General features: G+C 36.1%; 1 protein-coding gene across 7 annotated transcripts in view; it reads right to left on the reverse strand.

The window, feature by feature from the left end:
- LOC128234614 (histone-lysine N-methyltransferase 2D-like) overlaps window positions 1–14973 on the reverse strand; it is a 258013-nt gene extending 243040 nt beyond the window's left edge. For all 7 annotated transcript variants that reach the window (XM_052948961.1, XM_052948963.1, XM_052948960.1 and 4 more), the window contains exons 1-6: window positions 14861–14973; window positions 9746–10246; window positions 8188–8418; window positions 7566–7772; window positions 7187–7305; window positions 97–206 (exon numbers count right to left, since the gene is read on the reverse strand). In XM_052948961.1, the coding sequence (XP_052804921.1) occupies window positions 97–206; window positions 7187–7305; window positions 7566–7772; window positions 8188–8418; window positions 9746–10224 (1146 nt within the window). In that variant the 5' untranslated portion in view covers window positions 10225–10246; window positions 14861–14973. The remainder of the gene's footprint in view (window positions 1–96; window positions 207–7186; window positions 7306–7565; window positions 7773–8187; window positions 8419–9745; window positions 10247–14860) is intronic.
- Window positions 14974–16491: the final 1518 nt, after the last annotated feature.

Below are 16491 nucleotides of genomic sequence, written 5' to 3' on the forward strand. Positions count from 1 at the left end.
AAATATTAAATTATGTCTGCATTTTAAGTTATATACGAAAGTATTGTTTGCATAAAATGGACAATTTTTGTTGACATTGTGGCTGGTTGGTGGTACCTGAGTGAGGCCAGTAAGGACAGCAGAATCCACTTCGGTGAGAGAGTCTTCCCCTGATGGAACAACACCAGTCGACCACGCCGCGCAGCACTGGTGGGCCCAAGTGTGTCCTGCAAACACACACAAAAAGATATTGCATGACTAACATGTCTGGCTATCAAAATTTAACATCATTTACTATGCGATATGCAAACTTGAGTGATTGGACCTTGACTGTTCACATTTTTGCAGAAATCATAATAACACAAGAACAATAATGGCCTATTTATTTTCATCTTAATTTGTCTTGATCAGACTAAATACTACCTAAGGATTAGATTGGAGGACCACTTGAAATTGCTTCATATAAAACATTTAATACATGAGGGGCATTCAGAAAGTAATGAGACTGAAGCAATACTATTTTTGATAAAGAAAAATGTTAGTCAAGTGTCAAGCATTCCAACAAAGCTAAAAGGCTCATGGCAATTAAAGGAACTGTACTCCGTATGATGAAATAGCGAAAAAAAAGAAAATTGTTGAAAACTGAGATAGACTTTGTATCGATGTGTACAATGCATTGAAACTTAATAACTGAAGTACCACATAGTTTACAATTGTGTTATTTTTCGCAGTTTTTTCGTATTTTTACATTAAAAAATATTATTAGGTATGTCTACCAAGTAGAATTCATTCCTTATGCGTGATTGGCTAGTAGATGTTATTATGTGATATTACCAAGTTAGGTATATAGCTTAAATATTCTAACGGTTTAGAGTATGCCTTCGTAGCACAGTGGATACAAAACTGGACTGCAATTTTGGCGACACTGGTTCGAACCCGGTTTCTGACTCAATTATTTTTAACATTTTATTGATTTTTACAGTTATGGTATCAAAGAGTAAAACATTTATTAAATAATTATCCTGTGATTTGTTACAGAAAAATCTGGTGTACAGTCCCTTTAAGTTCAACAATTTTAAAGATTCAGCAAGTAATAAAAAAAGAGGCCCATTAGGGCCTATGCTCTACTGGCATGGCTCTTGCATTCATTTTCAATCCAGAGCATGTATGTATGGGTAAAAGGCAACAAACATATAATTCACGTTTTGTGTATGGGTTACCTGAAAACGTTGCACGTTCAACATCTGAGGACAGAAAGTGTTGTAAGCAGATTAGTTGCATGAACTATTTTAATATGTGCCAAGTAAAGGTCATCTGACAACAAAAAAATGCTTTCAAAACTGTACTCATGGTCAAAATTTATGTAGCTTTAAAAATAAAAAAAAGTTGGTCAAAAGGTCAAAGTCAAGGTCATCCGAGGACAACATTTATGCTCATTTGCAAAACTGTAAACATGGTCTTACTATCATTGCTGTAGCTTTAAAAATAAAAAGAAGGTCAAAAGGGGTGGGGCCAGTCTTGGCCACTGGGGCATAATTTCAGCTGTTTTGCTTGAGAGTCATCATATGATGGTCCACAACAAAGGTATGAGCCTTGTGGTTTGAAACAAGAAGATTTTGAAAAATGTCTTAAATTAGTCTCTAGGAAACGTGACCTCCGGGCAGTGCCAGTTTTGACCCAAGGGGCATAATTTGAACAACCATGGTAGCAGACCACTAAATTGTGCCTTATTCAAAATAGCAAGTGTCTGTATAGCTGGTTCAGACAAAAAGATTTTCAAACATTCCCAATTTAAGTACTGTGAAATCATTTATATTCGTTGGCATGAAATTTCGTGGTTTGCCGAAAAATTACAATTTCGTGGGTACTCGTGGTTTTTCGTTTTTGAAAAATATATAATCAAAATTGTGATCGTCCTAAATCGACTGCATTCCACGCGCTGGCCCATGATTTCCGCTGTCTACGTTACTCGGTTTATGACACTCGCTTAAGTGGTATAACATGCCAATTAGTGCATATATCCATGTCAATTATCGATTTGATCCTTAATACAGATAGACGAAGCCATTGAATGCCAATTAAGAATTTTGCAAACTGTAAAAACACCGAGAAGGTCCGTATATTTGGGTAAACAATCCCTAAAGATAGCTGACGTTTACAAATTCAATTACTTTTGAATACCATCTCATTTCAATATTTATTTACACGTTTTTGTTTAATAAGTATATTGAACGCTTTGTTTTGTACATTGTCACATTGGGTGCTCAGTAACCTCTAATGTAATCGATTAATTATTTCATTAAAGAAATAAAATCGAGAACTGACACTCATCACTCACATTTTGTAAACCTGGAGATTTTAATGAACAGCACATGTTAAGGCACGTTTTTCTGTCATGTGTTTCATAAAAACACATTAAAATGATTTGGTTTATTATTTGTTAAAGGCTGATATATATAAACAAAACAATGGTAGTAAGATATACAGTTAGACGGATATTTACGATGTGTACTGCGGCCTCCGTAACGAATAAACTGGATCGAGTATGTACATATTAACATGGCAATTGATAAAGGGAATAAAGGGTCAATATTTCGTGGGATCTTGAATTCGTGGATCACCCAACCCACGAAAACAACGAACATTAATGCCCCACGAACATTAATGATTTCACAGTATACCAAACCTGTGAACCCTGGGGAATGACCAGTAATGACCCCAGGGGCATAATTTGAACAAACACTCACAAGCAATTGTGCCGAGATGGATGCGCAAACAAACAGAAAGATTTTCAAACATTTCCCAATTTAAGTTTACCAAACCTGTGAACCCTGGGGCGTGGCCAGTAATGACCCCATGGGCATAATTTGAACATCACAACCAATCTTGTTTAGATGAATGCATAAACTACAGACACTTAAAAAATGGCCTTTGGCCTTTCAACAAGAACAAGGCAGAGTAATTCACAAAATAAACTGCAGAACCAAAAGCAAGTTGTCTCCCTTTAATCCTAGACTTGACTTTACATGTAAACTTGGCTAAAAATAGAATTCACTCATGCAGACTAGACTAAAACTAGGTTAGCTAAGAATGGCATTTTCACTTTCAAGGCCCATAATCTAGGCATGCATGGGCTGATCTGGCTTGATTTTGAAAGGAACCAAGCTCTGATGGATATCTAGTTACTGTACAAGTTTTAACATTATACAATCAAAACTGAAGACTGTATCGTTTTCACAAGCAGTTGTTTACAGACGCACTGACGCACGCACGGACGCACATACAATGTACACATTACCATCGCACAAGCTCTTCTAGCCTTTGGCCAGTAGAGCTAAAAATGACAGACATTTATATACACATATGGTTAGGATCATTGATTATTGCTCACATAAACCATATTATGAAATTAATTTGGACTATAAACAAGAGCTGTCACAGAGACAGCGCGCTCGACTATTCCGTCGCTTTTCAGTGTAAGGATTGAAAAGTTTTGGCGAAACATGGATCACTGTTAAATAAGATTAGATTTCAATGCAATACATGATGTATTTGCCGAGATATTAACATAAATGTTGTTACATGCAAAATTTTAACCAGAATTCCAATAATAAAGGGCCGTTATACAGTTATCTAACTTAGTTATTCAAGTAGGTTGGGTGGTTGAGTACTTTGTACAGACGGATTTCAGATAACCTAAATAGATTCTGCATATCGTTAACTGACCACGTGTACTAGCTGGGGGCAAAACATTGCTGAAAAGCCCCTCCAGGTTAAGGTCTAGTTGATTTATCAGATTATGCAAGGAAATTATCCTCCAATATATTTTGATAACTTATTTGTTGGGGCAGGAACTTTACCTGATCCTTACAAAATAACTGCAAGTATTACGGAGTAAATCAACCAGTTTAGCAGTTGTGTTCAGAGAGACAATGACTTCATTGAAAGATTAACAACAAAACTACTGAAAGTGTTTGTGTCAGATATTATCCCAGGGATAATAAAGAAAATGAGTCAAACTAACACTATTTTCAGTATTTGTATTTTCATACAGTATATAAAAAGAAAAGAGTGAAAATAAAAAAAAATCGCTTTGCTTTGCATTTCTTGTTAGATGTAAAGACCTAGTTCTATGTAATGATTGAAGCCATCAAATTGTGAAATGCAGCTATTACAACTACAATGTCATTCAATAAAGTAAGTTGATTAACAGGAATACTAGAGTCCAGTATAAGAGACTTCTTCATTCTCGCTCAACATATATTCTCACATGTGACTATTTTCTGGACCTTTCATTGCCAGAATGTTGTTTTTTGCCCGGTGAATGAAGGAATCCTAAGTACAGTGCTGGAGGCTGCCATTTCCTCGGCAACAAGGAACCCCCTATCTGCCAACACTTCATCACCAGGCAAAAGACTGGACATACATCCTGATTCCAAAGTTATTTGCTTGTCCGACACATGTCCACCCCATCCATCAGAAATAAATTTTCTGCTCCCGTCGGCGATATAGATACCAAATATTTTATTGTATTGTTATGTTTGTAGTAGCTCCATGTTTGCGCTCTTGTTGTAAGATTATGTGGGCGTTCAATAAAAATTTCAAAACAATCGATTATTGAAATCACTTTGTTGTAACCAGGTTTAAATGCCTCAGGTTTATATTTGATCATGCCACCTCCCTCTCTGGCCAAATAATTAATTGTTTCAAACATTTAACTAACATTGGTACCCATGTTTTCCAAATTCGAGGAACGGTGTTGCCCCTGAAAGTGTAAATCCATATGATATATCTTTGTTTGAAAGACTTAATCTAATTTTCATTAGCACAATCAAGCGGTGGTTTTTGAGTGAAAGTATTGCCAGTCTTTTTTTAAAGTGACACTCTAATTCAAAATCAATACATACTCATGTATAACAAACAAAAATTTTGAGTGATAAACCTTTAACTACTGACTAAATGATGCATTTATGGAAAATATTTATAACTGTTCACAAGATTGTAACAGTGTATTTAATATCTGAAAACGCAAAAATATTAAATGATTGGTGAGTGCTAAAACATTCACTGCGATCTACTTTTGTCTAAGAAGGTAGAAATTCCGTGTTTTCTTCACCATTCTTTCAAATTCAACTCGGTATCCTTCATAAGAACCATTGTTTTCGACATGTATTTATCTTTTTTTGGTATATTAAAACATTTATATAAATTGTGGTAAATCTTATTTTGGGAGTTAGAGTGCAATAGGGTACATAGGGTTCTTTCTGGGTATATATCCACAAAAATAAATCACCGGATATACCTGTAAAAATGTCACCTTGGTGTTGTCTATATTGTCAAATGTTACTTCAGAATCTTTCTTTTTTTTCTGTATTGACTGTAACAGCCTACACATGCCTTCAATGTGTTTATCTCCACAATGGGTATTTAGGAAATCTATGCAAAGATATTCCCTTTTCTTTGTTTTGTCTATTTGCACACCCAACAACACAACAGCTATTAACCATTTCACCAATTTAACTTACAGAAAACATGTATAAACTGACCATACGAACACTAATGTATTGAATTTACTACTGCGGGCTTATCAGCAGCAGAGCTTTCTTGCCCCCACTAAATAATTCATGAGCTGTTCAGTCAGCCATGGTCTTAGTGAAATCCGTCTATAAAGTCTCAATGCAATACATCAAGTAGTTGCTGATGCTATTAACTTATGTGTGCTAACATGCAAAACCTTAACCAGAATTTCTAAGTCGCATAATAAAGGGGCAAAAATTATATAATATGCAAGACAAAGTTATCTTTCCTGATTAAGAAGGTTGAATGGTTGGGAGCGTGTGTATACAGTCTCAATGCAATTTATGATCTATTCCAATTTTTATGTCGAATAAAAGAAGGCCTTAATTTGAATTTAATGCAAACTAGAGTTATCTTACTTGGATATTTAAGTAGTTTGGATGGTTGAGTACCATTGTATAAAGTCTCAATGCAATACATGAAGTAGTTGCTGAGTAATTGACTAAAATGTGGTTACATGCAAAACCTTAACCAGAATTCTTAAGTCGAATAATAAAGGGGATTTATTTTGCATTATATGTAAACTAGAGTTATCTTACTTGGTTAATTAAGTAAGTTGGATGGTTGAGTACCATTGTATAAAGTCTCAATGCAATACATCATATAGTTGCTGAGATATTAACCAATGTGTGCTTAAATGCAAAACCTTAACCAGAATTTGTAAGTCAAATAATAAAGGGCAATTATTTGCTTTAAATGCAAACTAGAGTTATATCAATTGGTTAATTAAGTAGGTTGGATGGTTGAATACCATTATATAAAGTCTTAATGCAATACATCAAGTAGTTGCTGAGATATTAACCTATTGTGTGCTTACATGCAAAACCTTAACCAGAATTTCTAAGTCAAATAATAAAGGCCCATTATTTGCATTAAATTCAAATAAGTGTTATCTAACTTGGTTAATTTAGTAGGTTAGATAGTCGGGAATACAAATCTGAAGTTTCAATGCAATACATGATGCATTTACTGAGATAATGACTTTAAGGTGCTTACATGCAAAACCTTAACCAAGATGTGACGCAGACGCGGACGCCGCCGCCGACGCTTGGGTGAGTAGTATAGCTCTCCTCATTCTTCGAATAGTCGAGCTAAAAATGAGCTTTATTGCTGTGCTTGTAAGTGGTAGAAAATGTTGATGACTAAAGAATTATTTGTCATCCCATCTTGACAGAGATTTTTGTTTTATTATGCCATTTCCTGTATTGTTAAATATTAATTAATATAGCCTTGTTACATTTATCAATCGAAATTGGGGCCAAATTAAGACCCAATTACAATCCCCAAAAGTAAAAATTTCACAAAATTTTACTCAAAATTCACAAAAATAAAATAAAATTTAAAAAAAATCAACTCTTAACAAGTGAACTAGAACAGGTATGTTTAAATGCCCAAGTCTCTGTTAAAATTATTCTAACTCAGGAGCTTAAAGGGGCCTAGCTTTGGTTCTTTGTTGGAATATACTACAATATTTTAGGTATTGTGTCGCTTTTTCATAATTCCAAAGGCCCTGGCCTCAATCACAAAAGATGAAAAAAAGAAAGTAAAATATTCTTTATACAAGACTAGACCATAATAGAAGACAGACAGGTTATTTTACCAAGTCCACAAACTATAAGTTCATCAATACCTGTGGGTTCGAATATTGAGGTAAGATCTACATCGTCTGGAAAGCCAACAGTTGAAAGCTCGTCAAAGCCTTCATTAATGTCATCGTCTATCCCTCTCTTTGGTGACCGAAACAAATCCCTGCATGAAACAAATAGTAACCTTCAGTGCTATTATTGTCAAAGTCTTAGGGAAGCATTATAGAACATATATATATTAAATTTCTTGTTTAATGTTTACTTTTGATTGGAAAGGTTAATTGCAGTGCAATGTACTGTACATGTGTTAAATATTGCTACAATGTCACTACATTTGTTATACTTGTAGAATCTGTCCCATGGACCAACATTGTCTGATGGGCAATATTCACCACAGTGTAAACTCACTACATGCAAACTCACTTTTTGCCTGGTCCACGCTGCCTGCGGGAAGTTAGGGGTTTGGGTCCTCGGTCTGGCCCCCTCTCCTCTGAGTCCCCCGGCTTCCTGGACAGCCTGGGTAGGGGACGCTTCAACGCGTTGAGGCCAGGCGTGGGCTCATAGAGACACAGCTCACCTTGACCAAGCAGGCTCTTCCGCCCACATCCACAAAATGAACACATCTTCGTACTTCATAAATGAAATAAAAGAGTTTTTAATTTGAAATTAATACAGCATCTTTAAATATCATTTGAAGGGCTATCATGCCAGGCTACTACATGTAAAGTTCTCATGCACTGCCCTTCAGAGGCAAGATAATGTAGACGCATGTCATTTACTCTTAACATAACTAACAAGAGTGATGGGAAGCATAATATTATACCTGCTTAAGAGGAAAATTTCGATATTCAGTTTTGAAGTCCTCAAAAATAATTCAAGGTTAAAGAATTTTTATTTAGTTTCAAAGTAGCAGCAAAAAAGAAGCCTAGTAGGCTGACACTAATTGTTGGGTTTTTACCCAGCTACCAGCTTATTTTGAAACCCCTAAAACACATGACATTTATTCATATGCACAATGAGATTGAGAAGTTGGTGTGGTGTATACCTGTACTGGCTGACAGGATCGTCATCCTCCACATCCATGAAACTGGTTCCCTGTGTGCTGTCAGTGGAAACATCCATGGCCTCCAGGAGGGCGAGGGGCTCCGGCTCAAGGGGGTCAGTGTCACTTGTCACTAGCCCTGCACCTTCCCCTGGCTCCATCAACTCCAACTCCGGGGGTGCCAACGAGTCCGGATCTACTGAGTGAGACTTAGACTTCCTCTTAGCTTTGTTTCTGCAGATAATGGCAAGTTTGGCTACCATAAACTGATTGGATAACACACATGGTCATCATACTATTAATAACATTGTAAATTTTTTGAATGACACAAACTCCAACAAAAGCTTCATTGTGTAGGTCTTCTAAATATATAAAATAACATTATTGAACAAGATCAAAAGTGTGTCAAACAAAGGCTATAAAACCTTCTCTTAATTATTATTGCATATTTTACCATTCCAAATTCTAACGAGTATATTGAACAGAAATTGATTTATGGATAAATCATAGTATTTAAGAAATATAACACACCACTGAGGGACATATTGCAATATAAGGACCGAGTATATGTGTATATGGACCAAGGCGTTCGCCGAGGTCCATTCACCTTCGGGGGCTGACTGGCCAGTCCTTATAATGCCATATGGCCCGAAGTTGTGTGCAATATTTCTTATATTATACAGAACATTTTTTTTACAATTTAATAATTTTAAAGCGCCTTTGATGTGTTTTATTGAACTTGGGAAAAAAATGTTGTGAAAATTGAATGCAGCACTCACCAGTTTTATGATGTCAGCAGTCCATATTATATGACTTCTCCAGTCCATATTATATTTTTGGCGAGGTCCAGATCAGCCAAAATCATGATATGGACCGCTGACATCATAAAAACTGAAGTTTTATTAAAATACATTGATTTAGGGACCGATCGACTTAATAAACACAAAGAAGGCACTCATTTATGTAAGGTACAATATATGTCTATAGATTACACCAACATTATGAACCAATTATGGAATTGCCCATCAAGTACTAATAAGTATCACGTTAGACTTGCAGTTTGACTGCTTAACAGACTTAAATGTCAAAAATTGGTTCCCCGCCTGCTGAATACACGTTTTATTAAATAAGTTAGAACATATTGTAAAAAATCTTACAAGGGCTCACTCCATCCTTCTAAATCATTTAGATTTTACCCTTCACATCCAACTACAGGGATGTGATTCAATGACCTGGCTGCTGGAGGGCTGAAACCATTTCAGCTGTAGAAGAGAACTGATGTTTAAGAAGCTTTTGGGGGGGCTCTCCTGACTTCAAATTTGAAGCAAACTGGAATATCAAGTCAAACAACCAAAAGCAACCAAACTATTTTTTTTAATCAGCCAAAAAACATCTTTTTTTTTGGGGGGGGGGAGGGGTGGAGTGGTCCCTGGGGCCATTAGATCCGCGAAAAAGGACAAATCACATCCCTGAACTACTAGTACTACATAGATTGCAAATGTCATCAATAAGTCTACTCTTGACAGCACTTTAAGGAGGCTCTGAATAACTATTTACTAACCTTTTCTTTTTTCCTGAGCTTCCATCTTTTTTCTTTTTCTTTGGATAGTCTTCAAAAGAGTTTGCAGAATCTGAATCATGTTCTGCAGCAGACTGAAAAGCTTTGATCTGTGCAAGAGACAACTTTAACTTGATGGGCTTGTGCTCAGGTTCTGGAGGAATGCTTTGAAGTACAGGAGGTGTGGATTTTTTATCTGACTCTGAAGCCTTCGATTGTCTATCGGGTGAATCTGTTGTACATGTGTATTCTTTAACTTTCCAACTATCAGATTTGCTGGACTTGATAGATTCCCGTGACTCTGATCGATCGAGTCCAGACGTTGAAGGTTCAGCCATGCTTTTCACATTCTGTTCCGAGGAAATTTTGTCTTTTGATTCAGACCTCGAGTTTGACCTGGACAGAGTTGGCATTTCAAGCCCCGATCTGTCACGAGAATCACAACGTGTGCGAATACTACTGTCTTTCTGTTCATGTGACATTTTGTCAACAAATCAAATGAACCTGAAAAAAACAAACTATATGCATCAAGAAAAAACATAACACATTGATTTGTTAACAGCTATACAGCATCACTGCATCACAAATTTATTCTCTGAGCAGGTTATTTTATTCTTGCATGTGTGATTGTTCTCATTCAGCGCTAATGTATTAAGTCAGTATTCTATGTGACTGTCTCTTTACTTGGCAGCCACAGTTCAGATGTACATTTTATGCCAGGCCTTCATGGCTTGTTGGGCCCCGACGTGTCTTCAGCTGGCAAGGCTAATTATCATCATGCATTTTTGAGGACATGCTTTAATCATTGCAGCAACAAGCGTTATCAAAACAAGAGATGTTTGTCAAATATTATGCCCCCCCTTGAGCACCATGTTGACTATATGGACAATTGAATAAAATATGCATGGACCGAAATGACAGCTGATTTGTCACTGACATTTGATGCTGTTGAGGCAGTTTTAAGATTATGATCAATCAAAGTGTGAGTATAGAGTGTGTTATGACCATGATCTTTGACTCTATGACCTTAAAATACATATAGGAGTCATCAGCTGGTCACCAAAAACCTGAATGTCAAGTTTGAGGGTCATGTGTGCAGGCATTTTCAAGTTATCACTCGGACAACTTTTAACCAATCAATGTCACTGTGACCTTGACCTTTGGCCCTATGACCCCACCAAAAACAATAGTGGTCATCTACTGGTCAGGCCCAACTTCCATATCAAGTTTGATGACCATAGATCTAGGCATTGTTGAGTTATCACTCGGACAAGCTTTTAATTTCTTTTTTCATTAAAGGTCACTGTGACCTTGACCTTTGACTCGATGGGCCCTTAAATCAATAGGGGTCATCTACTGGTCAGGCCCAGCCTTCCTGTCAAGTTTGCTGACCATACGTCCAGGAATTGTTGAGTAACCACTTGGACAAGCTTTGGTTTATCGACGGACCGACCGACCTACCAACATGTGCAAAGCAATTTACCCTTATTCTTCGAAGGGGGGCATAACAATCATCAATTTTGTCAATACACGTTTTTGCTGCGATCGCAACAGTTGCCTGACAACCAGAAAGTGGGTGGGGAGTATAAAGATGTTTGTATCTGCCAATCAGGAGCTAGAACAGCCAGAAGAAATGTCTGTGAATATCAACGGTGCTGTTTATCCAAACTGTTACACTTTATCACAACAACAAGTGTTAATTGATTTTGGTAACATAAATTGCCTGTCATATTATTTTGTTTACCGATCCAGAATCCATTTTGTAGTTGACCTTTTGTTCACCAATTATTAAATTGTAATTCAGAAGCGTGCGAGAGGAAAAGATGATACCTATTCCTAAGGCTATCATTCTTCAACTTATTTTGAAATAAAAACAAGAGCTGTCACAGTATGTGACGAATGCCCCCGAATGTGACATTGACCTACGAACAAGGTCAGTACATGAAAAGTTGATCTTGCCTTTACGTGTCAAATACATATGGCAAGTTATTTTAAATTGCCTCTGAACATAAAAAAATACCACCCATACTGACAACCTACACTGTTATGTCCTTATATTCAGAATTCCCTTGTGAATAAACACTTAGTGTATCTTTCACCTTAGAGGTAGGGACATGGGTCTTGCACACGACACGTCGTCTTCGTATGTGGAACACATGTAGCAAGTGATTTTAAAATCTGTCCATACAAGGGAAAGTAACAGCCCTGGCACGACAACCTATTCTCTATGTCCTTATATGCAGCACTCCATTGTGAATAAACACTAAGTGTGACCTTGACCTTTGAGGTAGGGACACGGGTCTTGCACGCGACACGTCGTCTTGGTATGTGGAACACATGTGGCAAGTTATTTTAAAATCTGTCCATACAAGGGAAATTTACAGCCCGGACACGACAACCTATACTCTATGTCCTTATATGCAAGGGAAAGTAACAGAGCCGGACGGACGGACGGTGCGATTTTAATATGCCCACCTTCGGGGGCATAAAAATCTAAAAAGACACATTTGCATTCCCTTATTAGTAAGCCGACCCGCCTTTAAAATGATGAGCTGTTGCAGCTTTGAATACACCCATGTACAGTCCCCTTACATGGTCATGGTATCTTAGCCCCTTACTGGTTACAACCTAGATCTCATTATTGAAGTGCTCTGGCATATTTGTAATCCAGCACGAAGACACCGTATTTCTCTGCTTTTAAGACGGAAAAATTCAGCCCTGATTTCAACCTGAAAGTTGGGGGGGCCAGTCTTATAAGTGAGGCTATCAACAATTCAGAAAGAATCGAGTCAGAATCAGTAGTATTCAACATACAGTATTCGACTGACCGATTTATTGTCTGTTGATGACACCCCAAAAACAGTGACAAGATCACAAGCATCGGATGAAGGCGACAGACCTTCTGATTTGTTTCGCTACAATGAACTCGTGATATCTTCTAATTGGGAAACGCTTGTTATCGGTCTAAACACTGACTTGGTTCATCACAGGAGACACATTTTGCTGACGTTATAATGAAAATATTTTGGTTACTTTTTGCCATGTCATTTTTTCCATGTCAGAAATAAAACTTGCTTTTTTCTTATGATTAGGCTTTGCGTATATCATGTAGGCTAATTGGCAGGTTTCATTTCACATTCATTAATGTATCCTCAATCATCAATGGTTATTTGTTTCACCTAATTTAAGTCCCATCAACTGCAATCCAAACAAACACCTGTGAAAGTTAAACTTATTTACACATCAGAGCGCGAGCGGTGTACAGATCAAAAGCGCTTGGCAATGATATGTATTTAAATCAGTCTGTCGAATACCCTATTACCCATTTTACTCCCACAAATGCGTCTAGGCTGGTTAAAAAATACCATACAATCGGAAAAATAATAAAAAATCATTGTCAGAGAACCTTCAGAAGCTGAAATGTTTGAATCCACTACAAATATGAATGGACCTTTGGGTGTATGAAAATAAGATACATAAAATATATCCTTAAGCTTGTTCTATTGTTAACCTACCACCAAATTAGAGTTCACAGTTGACAAGAAAATCGGTGATTTTCTTCAAGCAAATCAACAAATTTAGTTGATAATAGACTTTTTAGCTTAACACACACTTTGAAAATTGAAGCCCTGAAAATTCACACCATCTTATAAAGGAGTCTATAACAGTATACAAAAAGCACCAGATTTCATGGGCAAAGTATGGGGGTCATCTTCTTATAAGCGGAACGCCTTCGAGGCGCTAGAATACTGTACACATTTTGCTGTGACGTCAAAAGTTTCAATATAAACAATACCCTTAAAATTACAAAAAATTAATTGTTTTGTCGAAATACTTAAGATCTTTCATAATGATTTCAAAAGTAAAAAGGGCACTAACAGGATAATTGGGGCTAATAGAGCATTTGTGAAAAGGGCACTACTCAAAAAGGGGGCAGGGCGGTAGAAAACGGGCACGTGCGCTGCGCCAATGAAAAATGAGCTAGCTGGAGCACTGTATATGTTTAAACATTATATTTATTGTTTGACATATTATTAATAAGCAATTTATACGTTTTGTTTTAAAAAGACTTTTCTCGTCAAAAATGTCATAATTCATCAACCATTAATAAATTTTCATTACCGACAATTGTCTTACATATTAGATAATCATTAAAAAACAACAACACGCCATTATCCAACACAACTGGCACTGTTTTAGAGAAAAGATTTTAATACATTGAAGGCAGTGTGTGTCTACTATATACGTGAGGAGATTGGTAATTAACTGTATCGCAGAGTTTTGTATTTTAGCAAAAAATGTATAAAAATTAAAATTATCGCAATGGCAAACTGTTTTTATTTGGTGAACTGTCGGACCAAACTAAACAACTAGCTTTGCTAATCCTCATAAAGCTTGAATGCTGTATTTTGGTACCGTTTCATTTTCAGGTCTCTGGTTCCAGTAGGAAATTTTACTAGTGATTCAGATTGGATTATTTTTGTCAAATCGGGCAACAGTTACAAACTTTGTGTAACAGAGATTTTATATATATTTTTTTCAATCTTGAGATTTTTATCCACTGCAGGTAGACTACAAAATGGATGGAAATCCAGGGTAAAAAGTCTAAATTTCAATGCCAGAGCATGATCTCAAAACATATAAAAAACTATGCTATAAAAAATCCAGAATTTAAAGCCTGAAAAGCATTCAATACCAACTACCAATTGCTACCTCTGGCTAATTTAAACCACTAAAATATGGTTAACATTTGCAAATGCTGTTAAATAACAAATATTTGAAACATAAATATGAATGACTGTAAATACAGAGACATATAATGCCAGACTTAAGTTTAAACTAATCCCTTTTGCAGGATAATCAATTTAACTGAAAGCAACCGAGAGTGCAATTTATATACGATTTTACTATTTCCCTATACTGTAGCTTGGTGTTTAATGGTTAATTGGTATATAAAGTTTAATGATTAAACACATTTTCTCAACGAAGATCAATTATCTGCCGGTGTTCAAACTTGAAGTTGAAGCGTCCCGTCCAGTGCGGCGATTTTAGTGTTTGTTAAACAAATGTTCAAACAAACTATGTCAAGGCACACATGTTGCTACAATTCGAACTTACATTTAATAGACCATGATATAGACTTAAAGATTCCATGCTTCTTTTAGTCGATATCTGAAAAATATACTTCTTTATAATGGAAATACACTAATCAAATGACGGCCATCTTGGCGGTGATGGGGCAAAACGATAATTGGTACTTTGAAAAGTAGATCCAAAATATTCTATGAAGTATATTTGGTTAAAAAATAATATACACAGAATAATAAACCGACAACATTTTTCCCTAATAAAAAAATATGGGTGGACTTTTCTTTTCTTCTAATATCCAAAACGTGCAAAAATGTATAAATAGATCACGCGGAATAATATATAGGTTAATTGGAATGTGATTCGGTTGATAAAGGGAAGTAACTTCTGCAAATCACAGAAACATTTGCTATTTTTATGACATTGAAATATTTTTACTGGTTAAGGTTACACACCACCATTGTCATTTACTCTATAATTCAATGTGAAATGATTATTTTTAGACAACATTTAAAGGCATTTCGAGCGAATGCAGACTATGGTAAACATATATATATATATTCTTAAAGTACAAGCTTTTTTTAAGCCAATAAAAAGTGGGTCAAGTTATTCCTAAGAAAAATCTCTCCACTTGAAAAACAAACTCTAAAAATTGCACAGTCCGCCATGACAGTTCTTCCAAAATGATCTTTCAACTATAGGGCAGCAGTTTATGCTTAAATCTCTATTCTAAATGACAAATCAAGCAATAATAGATACTCTAGGTATAAACGTTTCAGGAATAATTATATTTTTGATTTACAGTGTATTGAGAATGTGAAAACATGTCTATCAGTCATAAAAACATTATTTTTTTATTGAGAATTTTCCACACAACGGGAGTACATATGACGCAATGGTGACGTCATACCTTAAGGTACGTTATAACTTGTCTGGAGTACCTTCCCCTAACACTATCGTTATCGAATACTGTATGGAATATCAGTAAGCAGGGAACCAGAATAAAACCAATGTACTAGGATATGGTCAAGGATGCCCTCTATATTTATATTTAGAATTGATAATGCCATGGACCTAGGTCCGTGATAATGCTACGTCTGATTGATATGTTGTTAATGCCTGAGTGATGCACATACATTTATTGTTTATATATATAGGGGTATCAATACCCCCAGACTACCCAAACATTTTATGTGATGTACCCCCTTTTGTTCTCATTATAACGTACGTGTCAGTGTCTCTTCATATCGGAGGAAATAAAGAACCTCTCTCTCGTTGTTAAACTATGATTTCAGTCTTATGCCTGCACTCAAAAAGTAAAAATATCATATGACGGTAAAGTTGGAAGGTAGTTGGTAATTGGTAGTTGGGGATTCGAATATTCAACTACTTACCAGTTGCCAGTTGGGGATTCGAATATTCAACTACCTGCTAGTTGCCAGTTGGGGATTTGAAAAATCAGAGTTAGATGTTGATGTTGATATTAAGCTTCTCGACTATTTCAAGTCGCCAGTCGGATATTCGACCATTTCCAGTCGATTATTCGCGAATGTTCAACTGCAAACCAGTCAGTAGTTGGGGTTTCAGATTATGTCTATATATATGGTTTTAAAGGTCACATATGGGAAAATTAATCGCCAAATGTTTCTTTATGCATGTAC

The sequence above is a fragment of the Mya arenaria genome, chromosome 5, assembly GCF_026914265.1.
Source record: "Mya arenaria isolate MELC-2E11 chromosome 5, ASM2691426v1".
Taxonomy (NCBI): Eukaryota; Metazoa; Mollusca; class Bivalvia; order Myida; family Myidae; genus Mya; species Mya arenaria.